This window comes from Muscardinus avellanarius (assembly GCF_963383645.1).
Source record: "Muscardinus avellanarius genome assembly, chromosome: 6".
Classification (NCBI taxonomy): domain Eukaryota; kingdom Metazoa; phylum Chordata; class Mammalia; order Rodentia; family Gliridae; genus Muscardinus; species Muscardinus avellanarius.
Genome location: NC_137791.1, coordinates 117,756,075 through 117,776,808, shown reverse-complemented (window position 1 = coordinate 117,776,808; position 20,734 = coordinate 117,756,075). Strand labels below are relative to the sequence as shown.

General features: G+C 38.3%; 1 protein-coding gene across 2 annotated transcripts in view; it reads left to right on the top strand.

The window, feature by feature from the left end:
• Positions 1-303: 303 nt before the first annotated feature.
• Positions 304-20,734, top strand: part of STIM2 (stromal interaction molecule 2) — a gene marked incomplete at its 3' end in the record, with an annotated part of 138,816 nt that continues 118,385 nt past the window's right edge. For both annotated transcript variants that reach the window (XM_080697781.1, XM_080697780.1), the window contains exon 1: positions 304-606. In XM_080697781.1, the coding sequence (XP_080553907.1) occupies positions 321-606 (286 nt within the window). In that variant the 5' untranslated portion in view covers positions 304-320. The remainder of the gene's footprint in view (positions 607-20,734) is intronic.

Genomic DNA, 20,734 nt, shown 5'->3' with positions numbered 1-20,734 from the left:
TAGCTCCGCGCACGCGCAGTGTGGCGGCGCCGCGCCTGCGCAGTGGCGGCGCCGAGGGAGGCGGGGGATTGGTATGCGAGCGAGTGTGTGAGGGGCGGGAGGCGTCCCGGCCGAGCGTGGTACTACGACGAGCGCGGGCCGGAGGGGGCGGGGGGATGCGCCGCGGCGGCGCGGGCGCGGGCGCTGGAGCTGGTGTCTGGCCGCGCCAGAGCAGCGGATCCCGGTCTCGCCGCGGCGGCAGCGCGGGTGTCGCGCACGGCCCGGAGACGCCGTACCTTTCTGCCCCCCACCTTTTTTTTTTTTTTAAATAACCGGAACCAATGAACGCGGCCCGCACCCGAGCCCCGGAGGCCGGCGGCGCCGAGGGGCCCGGGCCGGCGGCCGGGCGGCGGGGGCGGGCGGCGGCGCCTCCTCCCGCCCCGGCCTGGGGCTGGCCGCGGCGGCGGCGCTGGGCTGCGCTGCTGGTGCTCGGGCTGCTGGCGGCCGGCGCGGCGGACGCGTGCGAGCTGGTGCCCCGGCAGCTCCCCGGGCGGCGGCCGGCGGGCTCCGCGGGAGCGGCCGCCTCCTCTCCCGCCGCGGCGGGCGGCAGCCGGGCGCTGCTGACAGGTGAGGGCCGGGGGCGGCGCGGGGCTGGGCGGGCGCGGCGGGACCCCGACCCCGACCCCCACCCCCGGCCCGCTCCCCACGGCCCCGCGGGTCGCGATCCCTCGCTCGGGGGAAGCCTGCCTGCTTCACCCCGCCCTCGAGCCGGGCGCTCGCCGGCGTTCGCTTCCCCGCCCTCAGTTGGGTTCCCTGATTTCCAAGCTGAGCAATGCTGCGGTTTCTGTTTCGTGCTGCAGAAGAGCTACCAGGGTCTGCAGGGTGCTGAGCTGATTTCTTTTCTTTTTTTATTTTTTAAGCTGTTAGAAAAAGTCAGCAGCGGCGGCCGCAGCCGCGGCAATGCGGTATGAGCACGCCTCTGCTGCTGCTTTTGCAAAGGCTGCTGGCGGCGAGTCTCACCGGTTGAAAGCCCCGCTGAGCACAGGATCCCAGGGGAAGCTGCTCTTTTAAAGAGGATTCTTTGAGAGCCATAATACCTAGCGGTGTTAGTAGTTCCGTACTAATAATGAAGAAACGTGTAGGTCTGATGTGTATATTTGGAGGGGTGGAAGGAGGCCGTTTTAAAGGATGAAAAGTTATTTGTTGGTGGGAGGATCTCTCTGGTGACGAACGATGCAGACATCTCAGCAGGTAACCAGAAATACACCTAAAATGTTCCAAGTGCAAGATTTTTGGGACTTGTATTTAAGCAGCATCTTTTCACTTAGAACGGTTTAGCAATTACTGCCAGCTTCAAATAATGTTAGATAAGGTTAAGCAGGAAATTGTATTCTTTTAAAACCTGTCATTGCCTTGAATAACCCATCTGTTGTGATTTTAAGGAATGATAAAAAAATACTGAAATGATTTCTTTGGGGAAAGTAGTGGAGAAAAAGTTATGCTTATTTTTCTAGTCTGATTATCCTACAAGTTCATCTGCAGGTTTTCTGCACTAATTGCAAGATTAAAGAGGAAATAGTAAAGTGGAACGAGATGACCCATCGTTAATTTAACCCAAGTGATAGTCCCGCAGGCGTCTGGAAGTCACTAACAGCTGCTCTGAGAAGTGCTCAGGAGAGAGATTCTTTTAGATCTAAGCAGCTATTCTTTGGGTTCTGTGACAAGATATTTACTCTTAAGATATACACTTTTCTAGAGAAAGAAGAATGTTGGTAAATCTTGTCAAGCACTTTGGAAGTTGTAGGGTATAGACCATCATGATCTGTTTATTACCCAGAAACATACCCCTTTTAAACGGAACTTGAAGGAGCAAAGGCGTCACTGGTTAAGGTTACTGAATAATCAGTGCTAGGAGCATTATATACTGTGGGTGAGAGAATTGGTTGGGTAATTTTATGCTTGATTAGTTTTTAATCCTGTAAATAGAAATGTAATAAATAGGTATTGAGGAATATTGATTCTTAGGAAAGTAGCTAGAAGAAACTATAATTTGAAAGCTTTTAATGCCTTGTGGGAAAGAAGGGAGCAGAGCTATTTTAGCTTCTTGAAGCTATAGGACTATGGTGCTGGGTTTCTCAAGCAGAAAAGTTTGGTTAATACAAAATTGCCTAATGCTTTATCAAAAGGTAATTGAAAGTTGAGCAATTCAGAATTTTAGTATTTATTGACTGCTAACAAGTGTATTTTATATATTATATACTTCATGTCAAGAATATTATTTCAGATGGAATTTTAATAAGCTGTTTATAATTCTTTTAAGTTTCTCTGCAGTTTTTTTAATGACAATGTTGATTCTTATTGGAGAAAAATTCGACATTTTATGCCAAATTAATTTGTGTTGTTAACCCTGGAATTATTGCTAATGGTTTTAATTTTTCCCTTTATTATAATGTTGATTTTAGCTAATTATTTCCATTTAAAATTTAATAGAGCTATACAGTGTACAAGTTGACTTGTAATCTTCCCAAGTTTTTGTCGCTATAGTCAGCAGCCACTGATATCTTGGAAAAGGTAAATTGAAAAACCCTAGTGAAATTAGAACATATGGAAAATTGCTTTGAACTCTCTCCTCGATAGGGCTCTTTTTCGTTCTTAAGATTGTATGAATAGTGCTTTTATGGTTCTATTTGTAAATGTTAGCCTAAGTCCAGAACATAATTTATTAGTGCTGTAGCATATTTCAGGAAGTAGAACCATAGACCAAACTTATAAAATACTGCCAAATCACACTCTGGCGGTGTTAATGGATAGACACGGTAGACCATCAGTAATAAGAAAACTAAACTTCATATGAATTTTGAAAATTCAAAATTACTGAAAAAATTCTGAGAGAAGAATTGTTCTCTCTGGTTTCTGATTAAAGTTGTCATTTAATCATCCGTATTCTTAATAGCTTTGTAAAATGACAAATCACTTTTCTGTTTTCCTTGCCAGATTGGTATTTTTTAATAGCTTTAGAGACTGAGTTTGCCCGTTAATAATAAAATCTAGAAAACATTTTTTTCCACTTAATTGACTTCCGAGAGTTTCACTTTAGTGTATTTTAAGAATAAATTGTCTTTAAATTGTCTATCTTGTGCTTAGTTTTGATCAGGAAAAGTGTTCTTATAAAAAAACAGGCAATGACAGACCATCAAAATAAACAGAGCCATTGTCATAATGAATAAAAGTTCATATCTTTTCCTGGTTTATATTACCTTTCCAGAGTTCATTGTGGAAAAGTGTTTTGATATCATGGAACCACTGTATATAGTATATTTAGTAAAGATTTAAAGTTTTTCTGTGTGTGTGTGTATTTTTTTTTTAAGGGTTCTTTGAAAGTGATTGAAATTTAAAGTGAGTTAAGAGTTAGGTACTGGTGATTTGGAACTTGCTGCTTATATTCTAAAGCAGTAGAATATGACCAGCAAGTTGGTTATATCTTTTTAATCTTTTTTTCCCTAACATACAGAATCAGGGATTGATTCTAGTGGAGATTAACTGATTTCATCTAGATCCCTGAGAAATAATATATGAAAAGGCAAATAACTATATATGTCATAAAATACCACTAACCTAACCCCTTCCTCTCTCCCTCCTTCCTTCCCTCCCTCTCTTCCTCCCTCCCTTCCTTCCTCTCTCCCTCCCTTCCTTCCTTTTGCCAGGGTTGAAATCCAGTGCATTCTGCTTGCTAGGCAAGTGCTCCACACTGAATGATATCCTCAGCCCCCTAATTATTTATTCTGTCAAAATACACAGAATAATTGAAACATTAAAATTTTTTTCTTATATATAGCTAGTTTCAGAATTTTTTTTGGGGGGGGTACTGTGGATGGAACCCATTGGCATTGTACCTCTGAGCTGGAACCCCAGCCTTATTATTATTTTTTTTTATTCTTTATTTTGAAACAGGGTCTCACTGGGTTGCGAAGAGCCTCGCTAAGTAGCTGAGGGTGTCCGTTGAACCGCGGTCCTCCGGTCTCAGCCTCCCAAATACTGGGATTACAAGTGTGTGCCACCACACTCGGCTGTTAGTTTCAGAAATTTTTAACATAAATTTTAACTTCAAGATATTTGCTTCTATAATCTCCCAACCCCAGTTCTGGAGATTGAACCCAGGAGGTTCTACCTCTGAGCCACATCCTTAGCTTTTTTAATTTTTATTTTGAAGTGGTCTCACTAAGTTGCTGAGGGTCCTGCTTTGTTGCTAACTCTGGCTTCCAACTAAGATTTTAAGTATAATACCATTTCACTAACTTTGTATGTTGTTAGAAACATAAAATGGTCATTTTAAACTGTGTTTTAGAAGTATAAAAATCTCAGTAAAAATTTAAAATGTTCTTAATTCCAAGTATAGTATCATTTAGAAGGGTCCCTTTATCCAAAAGAATCAAATATATCTGTGTTCTGGGGCTTTAATTAATTTAGATGAAAATATCTCATGATCATTGTCACTGGAAAAATCTTAAGCCAAACTATTAATTATTTCACCTGCATTTCCAGCATTTGCCTAGTAAATGTAACCTTATTTATTTTTAATTAGTAATTGACTCATGTGATGTTTGTATGTTGATTTGAGTATTAGTTCACAACTGACTTAGGTTATTAGTGTTTACATTATTACAACAAATTCATGGCATAGTTAATATAGTACCAGAAACCTTTGTTCTTGCTTTTATGAAGCTGATCTTTCTGAATTGAGTTTAGGATTTTGTGAAGCCTTCTTTAAAAAGAAAAAAAAAATTTTTTTTTGTGCTGTTGAGGTTGAACCTTAGACACTGGCAAATGCTAGGTAAGTGCTTTTAGTTGAGCCGTAGCCACAGCCCTAAAGACTTCTTTTCTGTTGTATCCTTCTTCATCTTCCTCTTCTTTATCATTGCCAGTCCTTTTATTTACCAGTCTTTGGCCATTGCAATAGCTAGCTACAGTATTGAAGAGTCTGTGTATCATTCGATCTGGTCCAGTGTAAACCTTTAAGAATTAGTAGTAGCCGGGCAGGGTAGTGCATGCCTGTCATCCCGGTACTTGGAAGGGTGAGACCTCAGGAGGATAACAGGTTCAAGCCTTAGCAATGCAATGAGACTCAGCAACCTAGCAAGACCCCTGTATTTTGATAGTGGCCTGCTCATTGGTAATGTGGTCTGAACATGTTCAAAATAGTGCTTAGAGATAAGTACTTATGTATATGGTGATTACTGACTAAGCACCTGTTAAAATGAACAGCTAATAAGATTATGAGCAAGGCATTTTTTACATTCACTTGAATTTGGACCATATCTTGTTAAGAACTGAAAGATTTCTTCTGAATTGAACAAGTTTTATCAACTAAGCAAATTACTAAGTACATGCAAAATAACATATTAGGAATGAGGAAGAATACAAGAAAAGTAAGACATGGGTCTGCTCTTTGGGAACTGAGAGTAGTATGGATTGGGTGATAATAGGTGACATTTATGGTGTCTTACTAGTGTCAGTACTTGCTAATCACTTCTGATTCGGAAATTAACTCTCTTAGAGAGCTGCTCTTATCTTCATAGAAGAGCTGAGGAAATGATGGAGGATAATCGCAAGTAACTTTCCCAAGATCACACCTACCAACCAGTTTGTTTCCCTGATTCCAAAGCTTTCTTAACTGGTATGTCTCATATGACTTTAAACACACACACAAAGTACCAGGCTGACTTGGATTAGCACAATGATGGACCGTCAACTGTTGGGGGAGGCGACTGTTGGGGAACACTTGGAGCAGTGTAGGATTTGAGGTGGACCGTGGTGCACAGAAGAGACTTTATGAGGTGATCGCAAGGGCTTCCTAAGAGGAGACAGCTAAGAATAAGAAGTTAATGATTTTATTTAGGGTTATACCTAGGGTTTATGTAGAATAGTGGGAAATGCAAGGAGAAAGAAGGTTGGGTCCAAATTACTGAGTACTTTAATATCCCCTAGTGCCTTCAGTATGTGTGGAAGTTTTGGCACATCTAAAATTGGGGTACTCATCAGGGCATGGTGGTGCAGGTTTGTAGTCCAGTACTTGGGAGGCCGAGACAGAAGGATCGCAGGTTCGTGGCTAGCTTCAACAACTTAGTGAGGCCCTGCAATTTAGTGAGACCAAGTTTCAAAACAAAATAATTAAATAGGGCTGAGGGGTGTGGCTTGGAGGAGAATACCCCTGGGTTCAATCCCTCGTGTCTATCTGTCTCAGTCAGTCAGTCTGTCTGTCTCTCTCTTATACACACACACACACACACACACTGAAGTACTCAACCATATACTGGGTAAGATGGGAAGCCCAGGGGGGAAAATATAGTACTTTATTTTTGGCATATCCACTTTACCTGATTATTTGGGAAATAAACATTATTTAATTGATAACACTAAACATGTACATTATGGAAAGTGTACATTTACTTTTAAGGGAAAACAAAAGACATTTTGGATGTCTAGGGAGCTTGTTTATAAGCTCCTGGTATTCTGAATGTATTCTTTTCATTAGCAATTGAGGGGCCCTGTGGTATTTGAACATGAGAGTGACTTGACCTCTGTATTTGAGAAAGCCAGTTCTGGGTAGGTAGAAATGAGGAAGTATAGAGATAGGAAACTATGGAAATAGAGGTCCTGAGAGGTTAGATTATGCAGTGGCTATGAAGATGTTTAGAGGAAATTCTATAAAATTTATTTTATTCTTAGGTTGGAAAGGAATCTGGCCACTTAGAGGAAGTTTAAGAAATAAGGATTACCTTTTAATTTTAAACACTTAGAATTTCTAGAATGACTTAAAGCCCTTGGAAAATCCAAGAAGAAACACTTATTTTAGATGTCTGTTTACTAATATAAAAAGTAGTTAACTTTGTATATGGTTGTACTTACATGATTTATGAAGTTAACAGGAAACGTTGCCAAATATATTTGGTGCTTGTTTGACAAAACAGTTTGATAGCCAAAGACTATATTTGCATGATATTTCTATAATGCTTTTAATATTTCATATTTTGAAATATATATTTTATTTCTTAAGAAGGAATAACTAATTGTATGAGGATGTAACTCAGTGGTAGAGAGTTTGCCTACTTGCCAAAGTCCTGGGTTCGATTTCCAGAGTCAAAAAAGTTTTTGGATTGAACTAATGTCATGATAAATCAGAGCTGAGCTCCTCACCGGTACCCAGAGTATTGAATATTGGCACACTATTTGCTTCAAAATTAACTTTGAACTTCATTTCTGTGTGAATTTGAAGCTTGATCTATACATTATGATTTTTAATGTCAAGTGTAAATAGTGTATTACTACCCATCTTGATTTTTATATTAGGTAGGTATTAGATAATCAGACTTTCTTGACAGTTTTTAGTCCTTCAGTAGCCATTTCCCTTGACTGGTTTCTTTGTTGCTTATTTTAAGGGTGGGTCTCTCCTAAGTCTGTTCTCAGTCTTGTGTGGCTCTAGCTGAACATTTCCTCCTCAGAGAACTTCATTACTAGGAAAGTTCTAAATTGGGGGTGGGGAACCTCAAGCCAGTGATTGGTTTGACTCTTGGCCTTATTTCATTTGGCCCTTGAAGTGATACTGTACAACCATCATGTTTACAGTCCTAAGAGTAATTTCTTTTCTGCTGGGCTTTGTCAACCATATCATTTTAAGTGAAACAACTTTAGAATTAAGACTCTGAACAATTGTTTAATAGTGGTTGTTCAGTGTATTTTAAAGATAGTGGTAACAGCTTACTTGAACTAACATTCATCTTAGAACCCAAGTGTTTTGAGTTTTCTTTTCTTCTAGGCAAACTGATCTTTCTGTGTTCATCGATCTTGCCCTCTGCAGCTTACTCACTTGTTTTTCTCCTAGCCATTTTCACTTTCCTTATCTCTCTCTTTGATCTTTCTAAACTTGCTATTATGTAGAAGTATAACACTCCAAAAACTATTTTATTGAATTAAGTGCTGGGTTTTTTTTTTTTACAGTTTTTTATTTTTTTTATTTTTATTTTTTTTTAAATTTATTTTTTATTGGTGCAATAAGTGCTAGGTTTTTAATTCTAAAATACTTGAATATCTTCCTTACGTTATTATGAAATACTAAACCACCGCATCAAAACACCTGAAGTAATGAAAGCGATCTGTAGTTTCTCAAGTAATTTTCAATAAATAAAAACACTTCTTAAGCCCTTACTTGAAATTTTTATCCTATTCAACACCCTGTACAACTCACAAATCCATGTTTTACTCTCATGCTTTCTTTCTACTACTGTTTTTCTTTCTTAAAAAAAAAAAAAACACTTGAAGTTGAATACTACACAATTTCACCCCGTCATCATCCCTGTTGTCAGCAGTGTGCTGCTGACTTTTCCACTGTTTCCCCAAGGTCTTGAGCCATTGTCATCTTAGCTCTTCTTTCTACTCTGTGGTGCATATTCAGACTGTTTTAATCCTTGATATTTCTTTCTTCTGGGATACAGCTTGAAAGAAATCTTTTAATTTTTATCCAGCTGCATTTATACAAACCTACTATTTTCTTTTTTGTCCTAGAGATTGAACCCAGGGCCATTCAACCTCCAAGACATGTGCCCCTAACCCTTTTGCTTTTTTTATTTTGAAACATGGTCTTGCCAAATGGCTGAGGGTCTCACTAAGTTGCTGTGAGTGGCCTTGAACCTGTGATCCTCCTGTCTTAGCTTACTGAGGACTGGGATTACATGCCTGCACCACCACACCTGGTATCTTGTGCTATTTTTATTTATTGATTTATTTGCAGTCCTGAGGATGGAACCCAGGGGCATTCCATCTCCGAGCTACACCCCTAGCCCTATTTTTTATTCTTTATTTTGAAACAGGGTCTCTAGTTCAAAGGGCCTCTAGTAGCTGAGGCTGGCCATGAATCCAGATCCTCCTGTCTCAGCCTCCCAAATGCTGGAATCAGAAGCGTGCGTCACCATGCCCAGCATGAACTTGCTTTTTTGGGGAGTCTGGGGAAGGAACCCCCGGGCATTTGACCTCCGAGCTACATCCCCTGCCCTAGTTTTTATTCTTTAATTTGAAACGAGGTCTCACTGAGTTGCAAAGGGCCTCACTAAGTAGCCGAGGCTGTCCGCAAACCACAATCCTCTAGTCTCAGCCTCACAAATGCTGGGATTACAAGTGTGCACCACCATGCCCGGCTTGAACTTGCTTTTTAACATACACTGTCTCATATGCACTCAGTGTTTGGTTCCAAGTTTGTCAACAGAGGTGTGAAAAGAGAAAGTTTTTGGTGACTGGTTGTGCATGCATATGGTTTTAAACATTATATAGTTAGTGTTTTGTGCTCCATGATGTGAAGAATTGAGAATGTAAAGATGTGGCAGTTAACAGTTTTTATTGTTGCAGAAACAATAGAAGCCTGAAAATTGCTTGAGAATGAATTTACATAAGCAACAAAATGGTTATATACTTTTTTGGTCTATTTGCAGTTTGATTTAATAAAAGTAACTTTTAGAGATATATGAACGTCCATATTTTTTTTCAGCATAATTCACAATAGCCACGATGTGGAAACAAATGTCTCTCAGTGGATGAATGGATAGAAAAAATATCATAACACACACACACACACACACACACACACACACACACACACAAAGACTGTTATTCAGTCCTAACAAAGAAGACACTTCTATCATTTTTTACAACATAGATGAACCTGGAGGACGTTACAATAAATGAAATAACCCAGTCACATATTGGGTTAAAGAGAAATATGGCATGATCCCACTTATAGGACCTAAAAATGTAAAACTTGGAGAGTTGATTAGTGGTGACTTGTGGGCCAGGGGGAGGAGGATATGGGGGTGATGTTGGTCAAGGGTGTAAAGTTTTAGTTATTGAAGAGAAATAAATTTTGGAGATGTAATATACAACATTGTGTCTGTAGTTTGCAATATTATATACCTGAAATTTGCTCAAAGACATTCTCACTATACAGAAAAAGAAAGATAAGGATGCGAGGAAATTGATCTAATTAGGTTAATTATAGTGAATATTTCACACACAAATCAAGTTCTACACCTTAAATATACACACTTTTTTTGTGTGCATATGGTACTGGGAATTGAGCCTAGAGACATTCTACCTCTGAGCTGTACCCCCTGGCCCTACTTTATTTTTTCATTTGAAACAGGGCCTAAGTTGCAGAGGGCCTGGTGAGGTTGCTGATGCTGGCTGTGAACCTGCAATCCTTCTGTCTAAGTGCTGAGATTACAGGCGTGTGGCACTGCTCCTGGCTTATACACTCTTTGTCAACTATGCCTCACTAAAGTTAGAACAACTACAGTGCAATATTTATGAGAAGTTTTTATGCTACACATTTTCAGTTTAAACATAAATCTCTCCCATTTGGAATAGGATATGACATAAATAAATGTAGTTCTTTTAAAACATTTTATACTATTTTTCTTCCTCATTAAACAAGCAAAAAAAAAAAAAGATTTTGGTAGGTGCGATGCATTGTTAGGTATTTGGAATTTCAAGATCAGTAAGATATTTACCCTTCCCTGTAGTCTTCTAAAAGGTGTACCCACTTAAAGGTCAGTCGTACGTTGTGATGAGGGTATAAGGGTATGAGGGTATGTGCTATGTTTTCCTGAATTACAAAGATGGAGATCTGTGGAGAAGCTGGGTATTAAGTGAAGCCCCCCCCACACCCAGGTGTTTGCTGAGACAGGGAAGGGCCTAGCGTGATAGTAGGTAGATGAATAGGGAATGGCATTTATCGTAGGTACCGGCATTTGAGAGTGATTGATGTGATTGTGAGTGGTAAATACCCAGGATGACAAAGTCAGTGGTGATCCTGCTTGCTATATCGACATCCATATTTGCATGTGAAGTTCATTTGTGCCAGGAATTTCGTATGTTTTATTTCTTTTAATCCTTACAGAATCCTTATGAGCTTGTTATCTTTATTACGTGTAATGGAGATTGAGAATTGCTTTAAGTAGTTTGGACCTTAAAAATCCTCCAGTGCCAGGGGTCTTTATATTAAAGCATAGAATGAGTGTGAGTGATGTTAAATAAGGAAGTGAAGCTGGAGAAACAGCAGAATTAGTTCTATATTCCTATTGTCCTTATGAGTTCCTCCTTCGCTTATTGTTGACAAATACCCAAATTTTGTTATTAAAATGTTAGGAAGTCTTTCTACTTTTGTATAGTGTGATTCAGAACATATCTTCTGGACTAGAGTGGGATTTCCTGGATTTTCCTGGTGTTTGTTTAATTTTGCATTATGTGGATTGAAACCAGGGTCTTGTGCATGTTAGGAAAACACTACCACTGAGCTATACTGTTGGTCTCTTTTGTTGTATTTTGCAAAGTATGACATCATTTGATGCTCTTCTATGATTTAACAAGATCACTAATGGCCCGAGATTAGTTGAAACACTGTAGAACTATATAGCAAAGTATAGACAGATTGAGAAATATTAGGAGTTTTCCTTTTTCTTTTCAGTACTAGGGCTTGAGCCCAGGTGCATTTCTACCTCCGAGCCCCTTAGCCTTTCTTATTTTTTGAAACAGGGTTTTGCCAAGTCCCTGAGGGTCTTGCTAAATTGCTGATGCAGTTCGCCAACAACCTCAGGTACTTAGCAAGGCCCTTTGCAACTCAGTGAGACCCTATTTCAAAAAAATAAAAGACTATAAAATAGGACTGGGGGGTGTAGCTTGGAGATGGAATGTCCCTGGGTTCTATCTAGAACCACACACGCACACACACAAAAAAATTAAAGATAGGCATGTGTAGCTGGGTGTGGTGGCATATGCCTGTAATGCAGTACTTGGAAGGCTGAGACAGAGGATCATAGGTTCCAGGACAGCTTCAGCAAGTAGTGAGATTCTCATCAACCTAGTGAAACTATGCTTCAAAATAAAGATTTAATAAATAGGGCTGAGAGTGTAACTCAGAGGTAGAATGCCCCTGAGTTCAATCCCTATACCACACACACATACAAAGATAGACATGTATACTCAGATATACTTAATGCATTAAAAGAGTAAATTAATTTATTTTTGTTATTGCTAGGGACTAAAACCAAGGCCTTTTCTATGCTAAGCATGTGGTTAAATGTGAATTCAATAAATATAAGCAAGAATGCCAAGTATAAGTGTATGATATTTATTAGGGGACACTGATGAATAAGATCAGTGAGGTCCTTGTTCCCCGGGGCTTGGATTTCAATTGGGAAGATAGAAAACTGATATTTTAAAGTTGAGAGAAATGCTATTAGGGTACAGGAGAGAAAAATAGAAGATAGTGTAGATGATGTGGGTCACCCATAATTCAGGTTGGCTGGTTAGGAATGCTTCTGAGAAGTCACATTTAGGGTGGCATCTTTGGACATTAAGGAGCCAGGTCTGGGAAGAGTTGGAGAATAGCATCCTACATAGAGGCGATAGATTGAATAGAGACCTTGAGAAAGAATTTGAAGTTATTTGAAGACTTAAAAGAGAGACATTTTTAAACTTATTTTTTATTCATTTTCAAAACATTTTTTTATTGGTGTATCTTGAGAGAAGAGGAGAGCAGCAGGGGATCTGGCTGCAGAAGAGGAAAGACCAGATGGTCCAGAGCTGCATAGACCTCGTTACCTAGTGTGGTGTTATTCAGAGGGTGATAAGAAGCAGTTAAGAATTTTAAAGAGGGGTGTGAAGTGATAAATATATATTGTTTGGCCTTATGATTTTTTTTAAAAGTGTGGTAGAAAACATAATGCGAAACTAAAGTATATGGTTCAGTAGTGTTGAGTATGTTAAAATTGTTGAGAAACAGATCTCCAGATCTTTTTCATCTTGCAAAACTGAAATTATACCCATCAAGCAATATAATTTCTCCAGCCTCTCATATAACAACTATTTTTACTTTTTTTCCCTATGAATTTGACTACTTTTGATGTACCTTATAAGTGAAATGATAGTCTTGGTCTTATTGTGACTGGCTTGTTGATGTAGCATGATGTCTCCATGTTTCATCCTTGTTGTATGTGGCAGGATTACGTACCCAAAGCTGAATAATTTCCTATTTTAAGTGTATACCATATTTTATTTATCCATTCATACATCAACAGTCATTTCGGTTGCTTCTCCTTTTTGAATAATAGTATTGCTGTGAAAATGCTTGTGCAAATATCTGTTTGAGATCCTGCTTTCAGTTCTATATTCCCCGAGATAGAATTATTTGATCATATGGTGGTTATACTTTTCAATTTTTGAGGAACCTCTGTATTGTTTTCTATAGTGGTTTCACTATTTTACAGTCTCACCAACAATGTATAAGAGTTCCAATTTCTACATGATTTCCATTTAAAAGATCTGTGGGTTGCTGTTTTTGGGGAATCAATTACTGGGAGCAAGGATGTTCACAGGGAGATTGTCTAGGAGATTGGTTAAGATGAATCCAGTTGAGAGTTGATAATGGCTTGGACTAGTACGGCAGTAGTAGAGTTTGAATGAAGAGGAAGGGTAACAAGATAACTGTAAAATTATAATTGGTTTGGCTTGCTGATGAGTTGGAAAATAGATGTGAGATAAGGGAGGAATCAAGAACTACACTTAGATTGCTGTCTTCAAGGTTCCTAAAGACTTCCGTAATGATAATGTTGATAGGGAAATCTTTGCTAGAATCCCCCAGCATATTCTTGCATATCATTGGTCAGACCTGGGTTATTGTCCAAGGGAAATAGTTTTACTTGAGAACAAACATGTTTTATCCCTGAAGGGCTGGGAGAATGGGCTCATCTTCCCGAGCACATTGCTGCCCTGTATTTGAACAAAGTGGAGGTTCTTTTAGGAAGGAAGAAGGGAAAGAAAGAGGAAATAACACATGTAATTAGCTTTGTGACCCCTGGAGAAGTATCCTGAGATATATATATCTCAGGATATATATATATATATATTTTTTTCATGTTTAAAATGAGGGTATAACTACATCATAGGGTTGATGTGAAGATTAAATAAAATACAGTATTTGAAGTACTTAGCCCAGAATGCTCTGTCAATATTATTATCTTTTCCTGACTTCTTCCCAAATGACCTTTTTTCTTTTTCACTTTGAATTTCTCTTAACAGTACCATTATTTGTCTAATCAAACAAATTCTTGGAGTTACATTTGACTTTTTTCAGTTCTTTCCATTCTCCTTGCTACCATATTAGTACTGAACTAAAAAAAAATCATTTGGCTTCGATGAGGCAGGAATCTTGTAATTCACCTTTATTATTCACTGCTTTCATTAATAAAACCTTTGTGTCCTATTAATGCCAATTACACATAACCTTGCTGTGAAGTTCTAGTGGAGATGAACTGCTGCTGATGTTCTGCGTGTCATTAATACACTCCAGCAAAACCAGGCTGCTCTTGTCCTCATTTCCTCCTCTGTTCCTTTGTTTTATCTTTCCTTCATCCGAGTGGTCTCTCTTAGGTCTATTCAAAATGTTGTTCATCCAGTCAGTAAGTATTGAGAATATTCTTTATTCAGTGTACTCTTGTAGAAGTTGGAGATAAAACGATGGACCATATTTAACATGATTCTTGCTCTTTGTGTATTTTCAGTCAGAGTCTTAAAGTTATCAATAAGATGTGACTTCTTCCACTTTGGAATTCTCTGAACACGTGTATTATTCTTAATGCAGTTGTAACTTGTAGAAGAGCTACGTAGTTAGCTGTAAGACACTTTTTGTTGCTTGCTTGAGGTGTATATCATGGTGCCTTTCAAAAGTTGTACCACAGTTTTATGAATATGTTTTGACTTGAAGGTTTGCCTTAGTAATCTATTGTAATTGTTGATACTTTTCATCTGTGTAGTGATTAATGATTGACAAATATTACTTGACACAGTGGCATATATATATGTGTGTGTGTGTGTGTGTGTGTGTATATATATATATATATATATATTTTTTTTTTTTTTTTCTTTCTTTTGGTACTGGGGTTCCTGGAAGTCCTTCTACCTCCGGGCTATACTCCCAGACCTATTTTATACTTTTTTTTTATATTTGGAAACAGGGTCTTTTAAGGCAGCGCAGCTGGCTTTGACCTGTGCGATCCTCCTGTCTCCGCCTCCCAAGCACAGGGATTACAAGCGTGGGCCACCATGCCCGGCTAATATTTTAAAATAATTAGTCTGGAATATACTCTGATGTAATTATTGACATCTTTCTATTGACACATGAAACATTTTGTGTTACTCTTATGTGGTGTATTTTATTTGTGACTCCTAACTTCTTGTGGAAAAATGTTAGAGGATCAACTTTCAGTTCTTCATTTACATAAACAGCAGTTATGATTAATACATTACTCATTTGGCCTAAGTCAAGAATTCTTCTCTACTTAGATAATTTCATATATTTTAAAGAGTTTTGAGTAATTAAAATAATATTATTAAAAAGCCTGGAATTTTATTCAACTTATAGTCTCAGACTTTAAAAAAATTAAGTGTAATTTCAAGGATTAGATAAGAACTGTAAGGTTACATTGCATTTCTTCATAGGGGAGTATGTTTATAAATAATATTATTAAAAAGCCTGGAATTTTATTCAACTTACAGTCAGATTTTAAAAAAATTAAGTGAAATTAGCTGTAAATTCACCAAGGATTAGATAAGAACTGTAAGGCTACGTTGCATTTCTTCATAGTGGAGTCTGTTTATTTACCAAATATTTGAATGACAGTTACATGCTAGATACTTTCTACATGCTGGAGAATAGTAGAAAGCCAAACCGATGGGCTCTGTTCTCATGACTTCACGTTTACTACTCTTATTCATTATACAGTTGTAGTTATACTGTTTCCAGTAATGGGATTTGGAACAATTGGCAACTTCTACATTTGTGGTTGCCACTGATCTCAGAATTCAGCCAGTTCTCAATCTGCTTTAGTTGAAGCTGAGTGGCACATTGGGCATACTTATTAATCTTTTTACTTGTAGTATCAGCTCTGCAGATCACAATATAAATCTTGAGGTTTTTTTTTTTTTTTTTTTGTGGTACTGAGGGTGGAACCCAGGGGCTTTTCTATCTCCAGGCTATACTCCCAGAACTATTTTATATTTTATTTGGAAACAGGGTCTCACTAAGTTGTTTGAGAGCCTCACTAAGTAGCTGAGGCTGGCTTTGAAAGTGTGATCCTCCTGTCTCTGCCTCCCAAGCACTGGGATTACAAGCAGGCGCCACCACGCCTGGCAATCTTGAGTTTTATACAAAGCATATGTATGTGTTTTGCACTAAAGATCAGCTTTCACTTAGACCTAGAACTAGGGCTCAGATCTGTTACCTCCTAGTCTTATGTTTTTTTTTTATCATATACTACACAGTTTTTAAGATATTTTTAATTAATTAATTTTTGAGATAGGTTCTTGACATGCTGCCCAGGTTGTCCTCAAATTCCTGGGTCAAATGATCTTCTTGCCTTAGCCCCTTGAGTAGCTGGGACTGCAGGTACATACTACTGTGCCAAGCTACAATTTTGTAGTGGGATGTGTATTAGAATTTTAGAGAATCCTCTAAATATGATGGTCCTCTGAATTTAGTTAAGTGTCTATGGACTATCTATGATACATTTTTATAGAATTACCTGGTAGCTTTTGTAGTATACTGAAAATTGAGTTTTACACTTTGAGTCTCTAAAAGTTTATTTCAGGTAGGTGGCTATTTGTCTTGAACCCCTGAGTATTAAACTGCAATGATTAGGATTTTTTCCTTCATATTCTATGTTAGTGAAGGAGTGAATAGATGTTATATTCAAGGACCTCTAATTTACATGTACCGCACACTAACAGATTGTGCCACTGGAGCTATTAGGACCTCTAATTTATAATGTAGCAACATGCAAATGGACTCTGCTCAGGAAGAGGTAATAAGTCTTTGTATTTAGTTTTTAAGATTTTTAGGTAAATAGCAGCTGTTTTTAGTTAAATGCAAATTCCAAAGCAAGTCATGGTAGGTTTATAGACAGTTTCTCCCTAATCACGATAGAAATGTTCCTGAGTAATCCTATCCTAGTAAAATTTGAAATCGAAAAACTAAGATCATTTGGGAAAAGGAGGTTTCAGAATAAGAATCTATAGTTTTGCTATTGTGAATTGTGCTGCTATGAACATGGATATGCATATATTACTATGGTTCTCTGGTTTCAATCCCTTTGGAAGGATACCCAGGAGTGGTATAGCTGGATCATATGATGGCTCTATTTCTATTTTTCTAAGGAACCTCCACACCCATCTCCATAATGGCTGAATTAGTTTGTACTCCCATCACCAGATGAATGGATTGCAAAATTATGGGAAATACATACAATGGAATTCTACTCAACAATAAAGAAGAACAAAATTACGTCATTAGTAAGAAGATGGAAGGACCTGGAGAACATTACATTAAGTGAGAATAGCCAAGCACAGAAAGTGAAGGGACATGTTTTTTCTAATGTGCTTGAGCTAGGGAGTATTTGGAATACCAGAGGGACTCTAGAAAATGGAAGAGATCCTTAGTGGGCCAGGGAGGAAGGGTAGGAGAGGAGAAGACAGGTTCATTAATGGAAATGCTACTCTTTACTACATGTATACTTGTGAATATAACATTGTCAGTCTGGGCACCTGGTATTGGGAGGGAAGAAAAGGGGGAGGCGAGGGGGCACCAAGTATTGTGTGCATGTGTGCCGTTGTCGACATGATTTACATTATGATGTGAGATTATAGTGTACCAATAAAAAAATAAATAAAGATACAGCATTGTGTTTACAAAAAATAAAAAGAATAATAATCTATAGATCACAAAAGCTCTTGGTTATATTTGTTAAAAAATTCCATAGTAAAGCATTACTCACATATTTTGAATTAGTAATTCAGAAATGTTGCTTGCCATTTATTATCCTTTTTAAATAAAAGTTCAGAATTTCCTTCTGTAACTTAGACTTTAAAACCTTTTTTGAAGTTGTAGTAGATAGTACATATACTAAGGAGCATATTATTATAACAGTAAATATCTAATCTATTGAAAAGTTAGATATCCTATTTTTTGTTACTAGGCTTATTGATTCATACCTGTTATGGTCCATATATGATGATTAATTTGGATGAATAAATGGGAAAAACTTTTGGTAATTAAAAAAAGTCTTTGAATGTCCCTATGAGTATGGCTGGTATAGTACCAATTTCCCAGTTCACAGAGCATAAGTAGAATTTAGATTCTTCCTGTAAGGACCTTATATCAGCAAACGTGAAGGTGGACGTTCTGACTTGACTTTGTTCTTACTACTTAGGTAGCCTTTGGATCCTAGTACTTGTCCAGCTTTAGACACAAGTGTACACTTTTAAGACCAGATAGTTTTTACCTGAATTTCTTTTTTTTTTTTTTTTTTGGTGGTACTGGGGTTCCTGGAAGCCCTTCTACCTCCGGGCTACACTCCCAGACCTATTTTTTATACTTTTTTATTTGGAAACAGGGTCTCCTAAGCCAGCGCGCGTGGCTGGCTTCGAACCTGCGCGATCTTCCTGTCTCTGCCTCCCAAGCGCGAGGATTACAAGCGTGCGCCACCACGCCCGGCTACCTGAATTTCTTTTAAACTAAAGATTGCACTTTATTTTTCTTTATTAATAACCTTGGTTAAACCCAGGGCTTTGAAAGTGGTCTATCACTGAACTATACCTTTTCTTTTTGGTGTTTTCTTTTTCTCTTTTTCTTTGAGTGGTACTTGGGAATCAAACCCAGGGGCACACTACCACTGAGCTATATCCCCAGTGCTTTTTAAATTTTATTTTGATGTAGGATTTTGCTAAGTTGTTCAGGCCGGCCTTGAACTTGCGATCCTCCTGTTTCAACCTCCCAAGTACTGGGATTACTAGTGTGCACCACTGCACCTGGATTTTTTAGGCCCCCCCCCCTTTTATGTGTGTATAGTAACACAAGAGTTAACATAGGGCCTTGAACATGCTAGGCAAGCACTCCATTGGGTTATATTCCCAGCCTTTTTTATTTGCTAAATGCCCAGGCTGACCTTAAACTTGTTATCCTCCTTACCTCAGCCTCCTGGGTAGCTGGGATTATGGGCTAGTGTTACTGCACCTGGCTCTGTTTTTCTTTTTTAGTACCTCCTTATTTTGTTTGTCTCTTTATTTACTTAGTTTTTTGGTGCATACTAAGCATATGCTTTACTACTGAGCTGTACTCCTAGTCTCTCCACTATTTTAAATGATCAGCGTTAGTTTTCACAATTTATTGTGTTATGCGTTTCATCTCTATACGATTTCTTTTTTTCTTTTTGCGGTACTGGGGATGGAACCCAGAGGCATTCTACCTCTGAGCTACAGCCCCAGCTTTATTTTTTTATTCTTTATGTTGAAATAGGGTCTCACTGAATTGTAAAGGGCTTAATAAGTAGCTGAGGCTGTCCTTGAACTGTGGTCCTCCCGTCTCTGCCTCCCAAATGCTGGTTACAAGCGTGCGCCACCATGCCCGGCTTCGGTACAATTTCTAATATTGGAGGTACAAATTGTATGAAGACTGTACTGTTAGAGTCAGAAAGTCTTAATTTATTCTATACATTTATTTTTTTGCAAATTTGACTTCTCTAATTTCACATAAGATAATCTCTTTCCATTATTACAGTGTTGACTTTGTGTATAAGATTTGATGTGTCTGTAAAAATGTTGACATTCCCTCAGTGTATGAAGTGAACTCTTTTTATACTTCTTCATTTGTGAAAGGCAGTTTTTTGAGATCTTGGCTCTGAACTGCTACATATGCGGTGGTGACGCATTGTGGCTTTTTTGGATCTCGTCAAAAGACCTAGGTTATTCATTATGTCACTTCAGGTGACTGCGTGGTAAAGCAGGCTGCACGTACCAGCCTTACCAATATGTATTTACTCATTTTGCTTTTGGCTTGTTTTTTAATGAACACAGGTAGTCTGCTCATAATTTATACCTGCACAGCTGTTATTTATACTTGAGTGCTTATGTTTGCAAAATATGTATATTATTGTTTGTTGTGTAAAACGGCACATGTTCTATTTTGTCATGGTTTTATATATTCAAACAAATCCCATTCTATAACTGTCTTTGAAAGCATCTTTTTTTTTTTTAAATTGGGGATTGAGCCTGGGGGCATTCTACATTTGAGCTACATCTTTAAGCCCTTTTAAATTATTATTTTGAATTAGTGTCTGAGTTGCTGAAGGTCTTGCTAGATTGGCAAAGCTGGCCTTGAACCTGTGATCCTCCTGTTTCAGCCTCCCAAGTACTGGAATTACAGCCATATGCCATGTCTGGTTTCTTTGAAAGCACTTTTAAAGATTTTTTTTTCTAGAATTCTGTTTTTGGAATTTTGATCTTTTCTGAATTTTATAGAATTAGGGATTTTTGACTTTAGGGGTTATACTGTTTTGGGATTTCAACTTTAGGATCATGGCATTTGGGATTGTGTTTCTGTGATTATGGCTCAAACCCAGGAGTTTCTTTTACCTGTGTCAGATGTAGATACCTACTTCTCCCAGTCTCTGCTTCTCTCTTGTTGACTAGTCCTGATTTTTGGTATATGTCTTCTTGTGCATTGCACCCAGGTTTTAGATTCTGTTCTCTTAGCCTGACATTCACTTGTACTTTCCATCTAGTTCCTGACTTGCTAGTGATAATTCCTCGCTGCCTAGTCTTGTGGTTTAGTTCTCTCCTAGTTATGCACTCTTTTTGCATTGTATTCTAGTTGACTCATCAA